This window comes from Cyprinodon variegatus, unplaced genomic scaffold (assembly GCF_000732505.1).
Source record: "Cyprinodon variegatus isolate N-32 unplaced genomic scaffold, C_variegatus-1.0 Scaffold91, whole genome shotgun sequence".
Taxonomy (NCBI): Eukaryota; Metazoa; Chordata; class Actinopteri; order Cyprinodontiformes; family Cyprinodontidae; genus Cyprinodon; species Cyprinodon variegatus.
Genome location: NW_015150544.1, coordinates 1177608 through 1192315, shown reverse-complemented (window position 1 = coordinate 1192315; position 14708 = coordinate 1177608). Strand labels below are relative to the sequence as shown.

The following is a 14708-nucleotide window of genomic DNA, read 5'->3' as shown; positions in this document are numbered from 1 at the left end:
TGTCATACAGACAAATTGTTTAACGAAACAAATTTAATGTATTGAATTAAAAGAAAATCACAAGAAATAACTGTTTTTTGAAACACATGATTCACGTCACAGTCATTGGCAAACTGTCAATATTTTGTAAAGCTCTTTTTCTAGCGCAGTACAAAGGTTTTCTGAAGCTCCAAAAAAAAGAAAATTTACAACCCTGAGCATCCTCTTCAGTGTCTCCAGCCAAAGGCTTTTTCAGATCTGCTGCAAGACAGACCTCTACAGAAGAGCTTTCCTGCCTACAGTTATTGACTTTAAAAAAAATTATTAAAAAACAACTAATAACTGAGTTACGATAAATACTTAAGTTCCCTTTGGAATCAATAGAATGTGTTTGAATTTAACTGAATTATACTGTGGACTAGTAAATTACAATTTAATTTCACAATACCTTTGATTACCATGATTAAAAAACGATTCGGTTGCAATATTTTTATTTTTTTTTATTTTGCATAGGTACCACATAAAGTATATCACATAAAGCGATCTTCCGACAGCATTTCGGAACCAATCACAGACTTCAGGAATTTCCACATGTTCACATTTGTGATGCTACCATAGATAAGACTCTAGCATTGGACAACTCCTGTTGATACACCGGAAAATCAGCAGTGCTAATTTAACACCTGCAGAGCCAATACTTTAGCTCTGCAAGTGCTAAATCGAGTTAAAACTACACTTTTGAAAGTGCTTAATATGTAACACTAGGGCAGAGTTCCAGCAACTCTCTAATTAGTTAACATTTAACACTAGTCAACACTGGCAGAGATGGCAAAAGTACTCACTTTCCTACTTTAGTAAAAGTACAGATACTTGTGTTAAAAAATACTCTGGTAAAAGTGGAAGTACTGATTAAACTTTTTTACTCAAGTAAAAGTAACAAAGTACAGGCTTGTAAATTTACTTAAAGTATAAAAGTAAAAGTAGAAACCACTTTTTTCATGCCGTTGCCTACATTTTAAATGGATGTCTGCCAATAGGACTAGATCTCCGTTGTGTTCATTTTCAATCACCTCGTCGTCCATACTACTATGCTAACGCCACCGCCACCAAGCTGCAATGATTTGCCGCGAATGAATACCGCTGAATCTGTCGATTCATCTTGTAGTGGTGCGTCAAATGCAACGTAGATTCCCATCCAATTAGATTGAATTTGGTATTGATGACGTGAAAAATAATAACGGTAACTCCATTCATTCATAACTAAAGTAACGAGCCAATTTTTTAAAATGTAAGGAGTAGAAAGTACAGATATTTGTGTAAAAATGTAAGGAGTAGAAGTAAAAAGTCGCCATAAAAATAAGTAGTAAAGTAAAAATATCAGAAAAATCTACTTGAGTACAGTAAGGAAGTATTTGTACTTTGTTACTTCCCATCTCTGAACACTGGTTAGTGTTGAATTTACCCAATACCAGTGTGTAGTGACCAAATGTGTATTCTTCTTTCAACAATACAGAGTTGTTGCCATATTAACACTGTATAGGATGTACCGTTTCACATAAAATGCATCTTTTGTAGAATTGATCTGCGTGGATATGTTATGCTGTTGTGAATCAATTTGCTGTCGTCCCACACACAGTAAAATACTTTACAAAACAGACAAAAACAGGTAAATTGTAGTTCAGGTGACATTGTATTAAATAAAGCACCCCTTCCATAACAAAGCATTGGCTTTGCATTAACAATGAACAAAGAATCCTTTAGCCCCGGTCAAACAAAATGACAATGTGGCACTGCATATGTTTTTCATCCAACTCATTAGAAAACTGTTTGTTATACGGTCTGTAATAAATCAAGTCATCAATAGAAATAACAGAAAAGGAAACAGCTTCCTCCTTAATACAACATGCATTAAAGTGGTCATCAAAATAAAGTGTCAACTCTGGATGTCAAAATAAAAGCTTAGTTTTCATTATTAATAATAATCATTTGTGATATTTCTAAACACAGGAATTTCCATATCTGTTGTAATACAAACAATCATACCAATCTAATGCTGAGTTCCAAAGTTTTTCACCCAATGTATGTAGGTGGATCTAGTCTTGCTATGAAGACGGTACAATTTCAGCTGCTACATTTGCTTTGGTTTTATAAAGTTGAGCTTTGATTATTTTTAAGTTCTCTTAATATCTTCCTCATTTTGTTGGATTTAAACATATATTAGACTCATTTTTCAATTATGATAACTAAATCCTTCTCTGTGTCATGTCATATGAAAACAAACTGTTTAAGTTCAAGTTGATTAAAGGTTTAGACAATAACTAACTGTAACAAGTAACTTATAGTTAGGCAGGGTCACATGAATAACAAAAAAAATAATCATTTTTACTTACTGTTATGAGGCAGTCAGATTATTGATCACATTTCTTTAGTCTGACAGACATTGACAAACAGTTTGTCAGAGCAAAAACGGTGAAACAAATTAATCTAATGTAAAATTAACATAGTATATGAGATTGTTTTGTTCATTTCTGTTTATTCGTTCAACATTTTTATATGCACAATTTTCTAAATAAAACATTTGGAACACTATAAAATTAAAAGCTTTTCTACACAGCTTTAAACCTTTACTTACATCACATAATGTTATATAAACACTCAAAGGATAATCTTATCTAACGTACTGTGCTCATAATTCCCTGTAACGCAGACAGTTTATGTCAAAGGTGACGATGGGATTATAATGTAGGCTATTTGTCTATACAAGGAATTCTTTTTCTAATCCCTGAACATAGAGGATTTATGTTTGACAAAGGCACAATGGTTATATCACAGTTTGCATGTAAAATCTTTAATCTGACTGCTTGGATTCTTTTCTATGATTTTATATAGATCTATTGATACCAGTATTGCTGTTGTTGTATTTCATCTTTTAGACTTTGTTTTTGTTGAGTTAGGCTGTCCTCATCACTGTTATCTAATGTTTGTTTGTGTGATTTTGCAAGGAAACTTCTGGAAAGTTAAAGATCAAATGTGGGGCTCATCAGGGTTCTGATTTCAAGCCATTTACATTTAAAATGTAGATCTACCTTATGGAGATCTAACCATCATTTCTAACCATATGCTGATAATACACAACAGTACACATGATGGGCATCATCTTCAAAGATGAAGGGACACTAAATTACATATGATTTTTTTCTTTGTGCATGCATTAAGTGGGTGTGTTGTTGTTGATCTATGTTAAAACGTGCAGACTGGTTTGGTTGTACCCCAATTAAAATACCGTAAGCAAAATGATAGCGACAGTTTGAGAGAGGCAGTAACAGAAAGATGAGGTTCCAAGTCATGTAGTTAGAGGATACGATGGCAATTACGGTATTGTTTAAATAATAACGACAATAAAAATAATGACAATAGCACTTCATATGATTTAAAGTGCACTTCACATTGGCTGCCTGGTAAGTGGATTTATCCTTGCCAGGTCTTGTCTGCAGCAGCTTTACCTGATACACACTGGATCAACCTGATACAATACTTGGCACGATACTTGGGTGATGATACAATATTATTGCAATATTTCTCCTGGCTATCAAAATTAACTGTATAGATAAAAGAAAGTGCTGTGCATGTTCATCAGGATATATTGATCATTTAGTTATTTTCGTATTCCGGTTGTTTGGGCTTTATTTTTGATTTCAGTCTTTTTTTTTCATTTTGGCTGAAATACATTATACTGGTCTGTGTAGATGTTTTCTCATTGTTTATATAATTCTACTATCATTATTTTTGATGGTTGAAGTCTGTCCTCACCTGCTGTCATCGTATCAGTGCCTCCTTTGTAGTAGCAACGACCACAGAAATATTTGTGCACAAGTTTGTACCTGCAAATCCACAGTGAGAAAAACTGCAGCTGCATTTGAATTGAGAATCGGTTTGTACGTGGGAAATCTTTGTTTGCATTTCCTCTACCCAAAAAATGTGCAAGGTTTGGATATTATATTATAATCTGTGTTTATACATGCAGGCATACAAACAACAAAGGTTTTGAGCACACCGTTGAATTGCAAACGCAAATCACTTTGCATCTTCTTTGAGGATTTGCTTTTGCCATACAAATGTTTGCACATTTTTAGAATTAAAAAAATACAGACTTATGCACTTAACTGCCATAAAGTCTTTGTATTCATCTTTTTGGCTCACCATATAAATCCTTTACACCTCTAGTCCTTTCAGGAGGCCTTTAATTAACAAGGTTTATTTGTGTCCTTATGAAAACTTCCTGCACATTCATTTTTTAGGTACATTTTGGATTTTTAATTATTTTCTAACTTTCTACTTTCTATTCCTTATCTGATTTAACATACTGGATTTTCCTTGGAGGATTAATAAAGTTTTTCTTAATAGAATAGAATAGAATTAAACTTTATTGCCATTGCACTGTCACAAGTACAAAACAACGAAATGTGGTTTGCATCTATCCAGAAGTGCTATACAGGATATAAATATTATTACAGGTTTATGTACAAGCAAAAACTAATAGTTAGGGACTGTAAAAAGTTGTGTATAAATATAAATATGAATATGGGAGCTACATGCACAGATTATACAGAATATACAGGAATGTTAGGAAAAGAATTATATATGTATGAGCGGGTTTAATAAAGGTTACGCCAAAGTTACAGATTGAAGTCCAGACTGTGACCAAGCCACTGTTTGAATATCTCTTTTCCTCAAAAACCAAAAAATCCCGAGGTATAAACTGCGTTTTGTGTTTACTTAGGGTACCTGTGACATTATTTTTTGCCACTCGATTCAATACTGTGACAGAAAGGAGAAACACATGGTAACTATAATGGGGCAAATAGGTTTGTATAACTAGATAGTGCGTTTGTGCTCTGAGAAGGTTGCAAGTACCCGCTTCGATCCCCAGAGCCTGCACTCTGGGTCCCTGAGCAGAACCTCTGATTGCTCCCCCAGCGCCGCACAGTGGAAGCCCACTGCTCCCCAAGGGGATGGATTAAAATACAGAAGTGAATTTCTTCATTGTGAGATCAATGATGTTCAATTACTATTATTAATGTTACCATGAACGCAGTACGATATTAGTTTGCATTTGTAGGACATGTGATTTTTCAAATCTTTGAGTAGCAGTTAGCTCTGGTTTATCTAACAACCTCTAATAAGTTAATTTGCTCAGGCTTGTTTGCTTGCCTTATATTGTAGAGATAATGAAAAGCATTAGGGAATGAACATAATGAGCCTGTAATCCACTTTTACTGAATATTCCTAAATGTGTTCCCCAAGCTCTTTCTCTGTCTTTCCCCTCAAGCTAATGTTCTGTTCCATCAAATCAATGCTAAGGCCATAGTAATTTGGTTTGATTGAAATCCCTAGAGGACAAAAAACACCATTACCCTGAAAAAGTAACATAAAAAAAAAAAAACACACATCAGAAACGACTTTGTTTTTTTAATTTACTCTCCCACAGGGAAGGCCATATGTAGCGGATGATAATTGGCAGTTTGCTGATAATTGCTTCATGCTTCTTTCCCCTCATATGTTAAAGCCTACTTAGCATGCATCACTCAGCGCTTCTAGATTGATGAATAATTTTTTTTCTTTACCATTACTGATTATCTGTGTTTCTCCTCTCCAGATGAATTCAACCCTGAAGTCCCCAAGCTGGAGAAGAGCGTGAGTGGCAGCAGCCCGTCTCGTGACCGCCTTCTCCTCACCGTGGGGACCATGATCGTGTCGGCCATCCTGTTGTCCTAGCGACCGTACTCAGGAGCTTGTTGGACCACCTTGTCCATAGGGCTTTGTATCCCTTAAAGTTTTTTTTCGAGAAGATGTGAAAGCTAAATTAAACAAATGAAGAATATGTACAACGGATCCAATTTAAAGACAAAGCAAAAAGAAGTGAGGCCTTTTTTTTGCTGTCGTATTTACACCTTTCATGTGGGAGTGGTGACCACCTGGAGATTAGAACCACTACTCAGAATCCAGATTTTTGTGCTGCTCTCATTGGACACAGATGAGAGTTGTTTTGTAGCATGGAAGAGAAAACAGAACAGAAAATTTGAAGCTTCTCCCTAATTGGATGATGAAAGCAAGGTTTTTGTGTTAGCTTTGAAGAAGATGGCAACTTTAAACTCTGCAGTGGATTTTTTTAAGGCTTCGCCGCATCAATCGAACTTTGATGTAGTAAAAAAAAAAAAAAAAGACAAGATGGACTAGAAACTGTAACAAGGCCTTTATATGATTAGTGAGTAATCAAAACGACTGTCATTGTCCTGGACATTGTAGAATGTTTTCATACTGGTGTGTGGTAGCTGCTGGTGATAAAAGCCCGGAGGAAAGGGGGAGACTTTATAAGAATATCCACGGGCTTTTCAGTAATCAATTTTCTTCAGACATCAAAAAAGCTCTGGCTTTGTGATAGGCACAGATACAAAGCCTGCTTTTCTTCGAAGGGAGCCGAGTGCCCCTCAGAACTAGTCTTTTGTCTGCATTTCCTGCCTTCGCACTGTAACAACCCGAGAAAAATACAGACCCTGGACTAGTAATTTGATGGCACTTAGATTTAGTAGATGTGGCACAGACGTGTGTTTTGTTCCGCTGCATTTACCTCCAGCAATCGACTAAGAAAAGTTCCAGATGTCAAATCTTTACAAAAGGGAAAAAAAAAGAAAAAGGTCTCCTCACAGCAATCAGCACGGTTGTTCAGAAACCCCCCTAATTCGCAATTGTTCAGAAACTGTCAGCAGCAACTTGCCCTCTTTTCACTCCCAGATTACCTGTTTTTTTCCCCTCATTTCCACTTCAGGGGCTCCCGGCCAATCAGGGCTGATAGCCATTGAACCAGTCCCAGTTACCAAGGAGACAGCCTCATGCAGTCACCAAAGTTTGGCACGTCCCTGAGGAAAAATTATGCTTAGAGTATAAATCTGTAGTCATAGAACAATAGACCCAGTATGAGCATACAGATTGTTCACCATGTTGTGAGAGGCATTTTTGGAAGAACAAAAATTAAATAAGAAAGTTCTGTTTCAAGATTTTAAGGTAAAGCTGTGTGGAACATGGCCTGCTATTGCTAGGCATTAACATAAGGTTACAACAGGTAGAAAATCAATTGAGTGCAAGTCCAGAACTTTTAAAAACTTCAATTGAAAAAAAGCAAGGTGAAATATAATCCAAACCTAATTACTGTGAAGACCCAAATGAATCACACCCCAGGGAGATTTAGAGGAAGTCTTTATTTCTAACACTTTTGACTAATGATAAAATTATGATGGAGAAGCCAATTCAGTTTCCTAACTTGAATCTCAGTCTATGAAGGGAAGCTAGAGTGTGATAATATCCCAAGCTGAATCACATGGTTTCCATCAATAAAAATAGTTATTCAACTGATGAAACCGTTTCAAAAGCTGGTAAAACTTGAACTGACCCTTTTATTCATTATTTAGTTATTATTGATACTGCTGCTACTAATAATAATGATAATGGTGATTTAATACCCTTCAAAATGATTAACAGGTTTGTAATAAGATACTAGGCACAGCAATCAAACCCTTGTAAATGTTGATGCCCTTTCTTCTGGTTTCCATAGGTGTTTCGCTTTGGTTAAAAGTTCCAAGTCTTTTAGGTCGGAAGGGCTCCTTCCACTCCCCCCTAATCTCTAGCTCCCTATACTGACTCTTTATCAGATTCCAGTCTTTAACTTAATATTTCAAGTAACAATTCCAAGCTTATACAGTAAAAAATTTGATTTTAGAAATACGAAATATTCACAATATTTCTTATTTCTAAAGATGTGCTGATGTATCATCTCCGAGGGGCAACCTAGCCTACTCCTCTGTGTCTAAAATTAACAATGACACCATTAAAAAGAACAAAAGATAAATAAAATGTGTGAATGTGAAACTTATAAGAAGTTCTTTTATACTGCATAGGAAAACCTTAATCCAATGAAAACGTTGTGCTTTTTTTTATTTATTTACTTTTCAAATGCTTTTATTTTGACTTTAAATTGTATTTATCTACATAATTTATTAATGTGCATTCTTAGGCCTTTGCTCAATAAGCTACAGTGCCATTTTTTATCTTTTTTGTTTTAAAAATGTTGAATTTGTACTGCGGTATTTTGCCTGTTTAGACAAATAGATGTAATTTAGCCAGTCACGAACAGAAAGCTATCGGCTATTAAGTCAGTGCATACACTCAATAAGCCCAGCCTCATGTAAAAAGAAGCAACTAATGATGTTGCTGAGCAGCATGTCATAAACCAACTGGGGATGCACAGAAAGAGCTTGTGTCGTTGGATCCTGCATTATAGTGTACATTTGAAAATACATGCAGGGTACTTGAATGTGTATGAGTGTTTAAATGCGGGAGCGTTTTGTTCTGCTTTTTTTTTTTTTTTTCATTAAACAAGCTTTTATTAAAGCTACAGTGTGTTTTTTTCTTTGTTTTTTTTTTTTTTTTAGTTGTGTGGGAGTAAATGAGGAGATGTATGTAAGTGGAACGTGTTTGTCCGCGCTTTTAAAGTACGTGGCATTTAGGAAATTCGCACCAGTTTGCGGAGTCATTTGTAGGATCTGAATATGCAAGCGTGTATGAGAGAGAATGTGCTTTTTAGTCATGTTAGTTTATGTTACACAGGGGGGGCTGGGACGTCGACAAAAGCATTTACTTTTACTGAAGACAACCACAAGACGTGTTTACGTTTGACCTGAATGAATAAACTGTAAATTAAACCAAGAATGATCAAAACAATGATGATTAAAATCTTTTTTGCAAACTTGTTTTAGTCTGTTTTTCTATTTAAATCAATCCCAAAAAATTTACCTGAAAGTGAAGTCGACTTGTCTGTAACTGATTCTGATCATTTATTTTTGGTTTGCAGATTTAGAGTCTTGGTTAACTGATCGACACAAGGTACCACAACCTTTATTGAAGCAGGAGCTTTGACCCTTTACTTGTCTGGAGCATACAGGTCAAGATCAGCAATTTTGGTGAAACATATTTAGCCGATTAGCAATCTTAGAACATGTAAAAAAAAAATCTCTAAAAAACGTTGTCATAAGTCATCACTAAAGCAAACTTTCAAACCTTCTTCCAGACTTCCCCAGCAAGATCAGCACAAGGTAAGCAAAGGTTTGCAAAAACCCTAAAAGGTCAAAATAACAATCTTTAAACATGCCATGAAATGTACTGTGCTTTTCTAAAGTATTTATATCAACTTATACAGATAAAATCCCAAAAAATAGAGACCTTAATGGGATTTTATGTGATGGGCTAATAAAAAGTAGTCCATAACTGCAAAGCGGAGGGAGAAGGATAAAAGTGGGGTGTCTGTTTTTGGTTGTCTTTCTTCTTATTCCTATGAATAAAAGCCAGTAAAAAATAATTACTCCCCAAGTCATCTGCTTGGTACAGTAGATTGAGTCCTGTGTGTAATTTAAATTATGCATAGCCTTATTGAATTATGGCAAGACAAAAGACAGCATTGAAAGGGAGTCATAATAGGTCCCATTTTTAAATTTGGATACATGAAACCTGTGGAAGAAGCTGGTCTGCCCCAATAAAAACGTGGATGGTGGGGAGCTATCTGCACATTGCCCAGAGAAACACTTATCCGACTTTAAAAATAGTGGTGCCATTTTCTCAGGGACTGGAAAACTATCAAAATAAGCATAATTCAGGGCAATCCTGGAAGAACACTTGGATACTCTAACAGGTTTAAACCTGGGCAGGATATTCACATTCAAACAGGATAATTACCCTTAGCATGCAGCCAGTGCATTGAAGGAATTGAATTATATTAAAGAATATTCACGAACTAGTATGTTTCCTATCAAAGACAGAAACTAATCCAAACCAGGAATCTGGCTAGACATTAAAATGAATGTTAAGAAATATTTTTTATCCATCTGATGGAGTTTAACCAAGTACAATATGAACACCTCTTTAGGCCCTGTAAACGTTGCACCTTCACATGGTACAGCTGAGATCTGAGTCCCTTCTTCTGTTTGTGCATTAGAATAAATGGCTAATGGCAAAGATGGGCTGATGTTGGAGGAGTGAAGATTCAGGCTTGGATTTTAGCTAAAGGTGGGAATACACTGTGTTATATTTTCAATTGTTGTTCTCAGCTACAGCTCAAATTGTAAGATGAAACTGCAGCATTTAAAAGTTCACAGATCACGATGTATGTACTTACGCTGTACGGCCCAACACTCTGATCTGCTTCATGTCCAAAAACCACACATCGGACTCAGCGCCGAGAGACAGCGCTGGTCGGACTGGTCAATCTGGAAGGAAGAAGAAGAGATCCCTTGTTCGCACATGCGCAGTACATGAGGTTCAAGTAAATTGGCTAGTAGACGCTTGTAGCTCTGGTTCAACAGCATGATTTGCTAACTAACGAGGACCGATTGAATTTCAAACATGTTTAATTTTTCCGGACCTCACAATTCCTGATCGGCAGGTGGTCATGAGAGGCTGATCGCCCTTCGATACCGCCTGTGTAAAACATGAAACAGGATGTACGATGAGGCTTGAAACTCGGTGCTATACAATTCTTGCACAACTGGAGAATCGGCACTAAAAGGGCAAAAAAATCGTATAGTGTATGCCTTTTAAGACTCAGGGCACCTAACAGTCTTTATGTTGATAATGAATTCCTTCTTATTTTAGAAGTCAAAAAACAACCACACTGTTGTTGTACCTACTTTTTTTCAGGTCAATGTCATTAGTCATGGAAATGTCATTTTTTATTTGAAAAATCCACAAATAACTGAATTCCCAACTGGATAAAAACACTTTTAAAAACTGGTTTGTAAGAGATTTGATTTTCTTATTTCCCAAAGCTTCTAATATAAAAACCCCCACCATGGCTCTGTCCTCCCATCTGGTTCTTTTCCTCATAAAGTCTTTCCTTTTAGATATACACGCTGTAAACAGAGTTATAAACACTTACGTTGGACATAAATGATCACTTTTTGTCTCTTAGACCATCTTTAGAGCCTCCCACCTTAGTTTAACAAACAGCACTGCCAGGAAACATAATCACAGCCTGTGGTGGAGGCAGAATCACATCTCCATGTTTCCCTATTCTGTCGCTCCGTCTGAAAGAAGAAAAAGAAAAGAAACACCTGCAAGCTATTCATGTCTCTGCAAATCTGCCACTCCACGTTGCTCTCCTTTCCCTCCACTCTTACCCGTCGGCTTCTTTCTGATCTTCCTACACAGCCCTGAAAGAAGGTGACAATGTGAGGGACACGTTTCAGATGTCTAATGTCCATGTCAAAAAGGGACAAAAAGGGACAGAGGAGATTTTTACTTTGATGTTGCACATCAGACCTTAAATCACTTGTGAAAGAGGAAAAGGAAGAACAATGGTTTCAGAGGAGCACTGGGAACCTCAGACCTGATTCAAATGTTCGTCCTTATAGCTCCACATGACATTATATATTTATATTTTTATATATATATATATATATATATATATATATATATATATATATATATATATATATATATATATATAATCAGAACTTCCTTTTCACTCTGACATTTATTTACCTTATCTGACAAAATGATACAGTATTTGCTGAACATAAGAGAAATCTCTGCTTATTGTCCCTAAATATTTTAAAAGGTCTTAAGATGTTACCTATACATAGAAAATGATATGTAGAAATAGGTGTTTTAGCTGCTGCTCCTGAGCCTGAGCTGACAGCACATATTGTAGTATATAGCATATTTGTTATATGTACTCTCATTTTGGGGAAAATAAGCCTTATTTTTTGTTTGCTTCAAGGAGCTTCTTATTTGAAAGATTTAAGGGCAAAGTCACAACTTTCACTCTAATCTAACCTTTTTTCTTTGCTCAATATGATACGATTGGTCTGTGAAAAATTATTTTAACAAACCTCTGACATGGAGCTTTGTGTTAAAAAAGGAAGAATAGAAGAATTGTGTGCAAAAATCTATTTACTCTTTTTTTATCTCTCCATTTTGTCACAATACAACCACATACTTAAGTGTATTTTAGTTGGAAGTTCAGTTTTTTGCCATGATCTTGGCGCTGATTCATTCACCTGTCTAATTCCGCCCGGTTCCCCGCTACTGCCCTATTGATCAACCTGCTACTGTCATCAGATTAAGATTATTATACAACATCTCTAGCTAGTGGTGAGGGTTTTTCAGTGTTACCTTAGTGTTGCTGATTACCACATCCTTACCTGTTCTGCCTCTCAACCTCTGAGCCTGCCTGTTCCTTTCTGATCCGTTTGCCTGACCTGTTTTTGGACTCCTGCTGGATTCTGCCTGCTTAATGTACTTGGAGCCATTTCCTGTCAACGACGTTGATTCCCCTTTCGGAACCTCTTCGGACTTCTGGTCTCCTGGTTATGAATCTTGAGCACGTCCTCGACCCTGGCTTTGCCCTCTTGATTTTCCCTGCCTTCCTCTGTCTGCCCGGTTCTGGTCTCCTGCTTGTTCTCTTACATGCATTCTTCCAGGGCTGCAGCATCTGGGACACTCTGGCGGGACCCAGTCAATTTGTTGGCAGCCCACCGGCTTGATCTTAACTTGTTCTCTGGGCTTGACTGAACTATTAAACCACGTTAGTGACTGGCACATCCTCCGTCAGATTATCGTGGTCACTGTGTTTCCTCTTTCCAGAGTTTCCTGCCTCAATACTTGGTCCTCTTTTCTGAGCCGTGACAGTTTTGCTGTAAGCTAGAGAATAGCTGTGAAATGGAAGGAAGATGATGAAATATGTAGCGTAATTTTTTATTAATTCCCCTTTACTCTGCTGTTACTAAATACATTTTATTGCTGCCAAATAACTTTTAGAGATCCAATTTGAAACTATCCCACTGAGCAAACAATGGTTGAAAAGATATTGAAAGATTACATGATTTACTTCCAAACGACGTCTACATTTAATTAAAAAAGGTGAAAAGCCATAATTCTCATATCATTGAAAAGACATTGAAAACCCATTGAAAACATGAAGCTATGCAACTGTCTTTTCTAACAATCACTGAACCCCGTATTTACACTTTGTCCAAATTGGCTGCCAACTTTGCAGCAGTTATCCCAATGTGACAGTAAATTAAGGTACTTTAGAAAACAAATGTCCTGACCAATATGGACAGAAATCGTTTTTTCATAAAAAAAAAAAAACTTGCAACAAGGAAGCTACAGAACTGTTGAAAGAAACCAGAAGACATTAGGTTAGAGATTGTGTGGCAAAATCTTCAAGCTGCCCCAAAGACACCTACCCCATAATGAAACATGGAACCCTGTGATGGCTGTGAAGAGGACATGAGTCACACGCCTTCCTACTTTTGACATCCTTCACCCAGGGAGGCAGTTTGACAAACAAAAAGGTTGAAGCTGGTTTACCTTTCAGCAGGATAGCATTCATAAACATACTGCCAAATCTACAATGTCATGTTAAATTCTCATTATAATGATCCAGTGTAATTATAAATTCACACCAACTGTTCTTTAGCTTATGCAGATGAGTTACATATGTGTTTGTCTCGTAAGCCAGGCTGCAGTAGTGGTCTTCTTTCTCTCTCGGACTGTATGACAGTTATCAAACCGTGGCTAAATAAAAAACTTCTTATTCCTATGTAAGCAAAAAACAGAATGTAATTTAAAAAATGAAATAAATTGTAATACATTTTATGTCCTTCTGTTCATTATATGTCATTTCATTAGTGTATAGATTGCAAAGAACTTATAAAAACCTTTTCTGCCATAACAGAGTTTGAACTGACAAGGCTAAATAATAGTTCACACAACTCTTCCCTCATTTTAAATCATTAAAAATAAAACATACATACTTTTCTTTCTTGTTAGCAATAATGCATATGCTTTTGGCTATAAAGTGAGAAATTGTAAAAAAAAAATAAAAACAAGCCAAATGTTGCAAGGTACCATGAGAATCTCACAACATTTCTATTGAGACTCTTAGGAAGAAAGGCATTCCATTAGCATTAGGAGATGACCTCTCTTCTGTTTGAGACACATTATCGTTTTCTGAATCATTTATTGTGAGACAAGCCATCTGTAGCACGGGCAGGTCTGTGCTGTTAAAGAGAAATTCCCTTGATGAGCTGCAACGTCTGGCTCCAGCAGCGAAACAGATGCCTCCTCCTCAGAGGACGTGTTATAACATCAGTGAGACATTCACTGAAAAGACTGTCACATTCAAGAGCTGGTTGTAAGCCCTCTGCTAAAAGATAGGAGTCGTGAATCCAAATTGTGGCTCATTCTAGAAACAGATGTCATTGGCAAAAACTATTAAGCTCCTAGTTTGTCATCTCAGCCGCACACTGAGTTTTGCCTTTTCTGCACTCCGTTAATAAAAATAAAAATTACAGTCTCTTCTTCGATGCACTTTAATATATGTCTCTCATGATGGAACCAGATCAGTGAAACATCCAATAAACTAATTTATTCTGGGTCCATTATCTGATTAGCAGAGTAAACAGAGGGCATTTCCTGCATTTAGTGTCACCCTCAAGTCCAACATCAGCATTTTAATGGTAATCAATTCCAGGCTCGGTCACTTCAATATCGTCTATATTTCCATGATTCATTACTTTTGTTTTTTTGATCTAATCAATATTTGCTATTAAAAGATTGTGGTTCATGGGTCATTTCAAACCAGCTCTCACTCTAAAATGGAAACACTTTGTTCCAGA

The 14708-nt window shown here is 36.4% G+C and overlaps 1 protein-coding gene across 1 annotated transcript in view; it reads left to right on the top strand.

Annotated features, from left to right (window-relative positions):
* The window catches only part of LOC107084034 (ephrin-A3-like), a 124347-nt gene extending 115951 nt beyond the window's left edge, over positions 1–8396 (top strand). The window contains exon 5 of the mRNA XM_015373670.1: positions 5636–8396. Coding sequence (XP_015229156.1) covers positions 5636–5754 — 119 coding nt within the window. The 3' untranslated portion in view covers positions 5755–8396. The remainder of the gene's footprint in view (positions 1–5635) is intronic.
* The last annotated feature ends 6312 nt before the right edge of the window (positions 8397–14708 follow it).